Raw genomic sequence first — 1,193 nt, 5'->3', positions numbered from 1 at the left:
GACAGAGGTACACACGTGTGTTGTGTGTGACACGGGTGTTGTTTGTGACAGAGATAGACACGTGTGTTGTGTGTGACAGAGGTAGACACGTGTGTTGTATGTGACAGAGGTAGACACGTGTGTTGTGTGTGACAGAGGTAGACACGTGTGTTGTATGTGACAGGTGTGTTGTGTGTGACACATGTGTTGTTTGTGACAGAGATAGACACGTGTGTTGTGTGTGGCAGAGGTAGACACGTGTGTTGTATGTGGCAGAGGTAGACACGTGTGTTGTGTGTGGCAGAGGTAGACACGTGTGTTGTGTGTGATAGAGGTGCACACGTGTGTTGTGTGTGACATGTGTGTTGTGTGTGATAGAGGTGCACACGTGTGTTGTGTGTGATAGAGGTGCACACGTGTGTTGTGTGTGACAGAGGTATACACATGTGTTGTGTGTGACAGAGATCCATTGTGTCAATCTTTGTGTCAACTTTTCAGTTGCTGATCCCGGTGGAGAACTTCCTGTGTCCGGACGAGACAGACGTGGAGTTAGTTGGGATCTACCTGCGGGCGCTGGTGTGTGGGTGGGTGCAGGCGGCGTGGTCGCCCCTCATGTACCTAGTAGCCGTGCACCATCTCAACCGCTTCCTCTTCCTGTCCGTCGACGATGGCGCCCGGTTGCCACGGCAACTCATGTGGGCCGCAGTGCTGGGGGAGGGGACGGGGAAGGTAGGATTTCCTTGTTGGTGTGTCAGGGAAGGTGGGATTTCCTTGTTGGTGTGTCAGGGAAGGTGGGATTTCCTTGTTGGTGTGTCAGGGAAGGTGGGATTTCCTTGTTGGTGTGTCAGGGAAGGTAGGATTTCCTTGTTGGTGTGTCGGGGAAGGTAGGATTTCCTTGTTGGTGTGTCGGGGAAGGTAAATAAATGACAGGTTAACTGTAACTCTCTATGTTCTCTATGTTCTCTGTGTCTCTCTCTCTATGTTCTCTGTGTCTCTCTCTATATATGTTCTCTATGTCTATCTCTATGGCCCTTATGTCTCTCTTTGTGTTCTCTAATTATCTTTATGTTCTCTGTGCCCCTCTCTATGTTCTCTATATTTCTCTCCATATTCTCTGTGTCTCTCTCTATGTTCTCTATGTCTCTCTCTATGGTCTCTCTGTCTCTCTATGCTCTCTATATATCTCTCTCTCTATGTTCTCAATGTGTCGCCCC

The 1,193-nt window shown here is 49.1% G+C and overlaps 1 protein-coding gene across 1 annotated transcript in view; it reads left to right on the top strand.

Annotated features, from left to right (window-relative positions):
• Positions 1-708, top strand: part of LOC101861243 (RNA polymerase II-associated protein 1) — a gene marked incomplete at both ends in the record, with an annotated part of 2,310 nt that extends 1,602 nt beyond the window's left edge. The window contains 1 exon segment of the mRNA XM_013089417.1: positions 478-708. Within this exon segment, the coding sequence (XP_012944871.1) occupies positions 478-708 (231 nt within the window).
• Positions 709-1,193: the final 485 nt, after the last annotated feature.

The sequence above is a fragment of the Aplysia californica genome, unplaced genomic scaffold (assembly GCF_000002075.1).
Source record: "Aplysia californica isolate F4 #8 unplaced genomic scaffold, AplCal3.0 scaffold00948, whole genome shotgun sequence".
In the NCBI taxonomy this organism is placed as follows: domain Eukaryota; kingdom Metazoa; phylum Mollusca; class Gastropoda; order Aplysiida; family Aplysiidae; genus Aplysia; species Aplysia californica.
The sequence above is the reverse complement of the archived record's forward strand: the minus strand, read 5'-3'. Positions and strand labels throughout refer to the sequence as shown.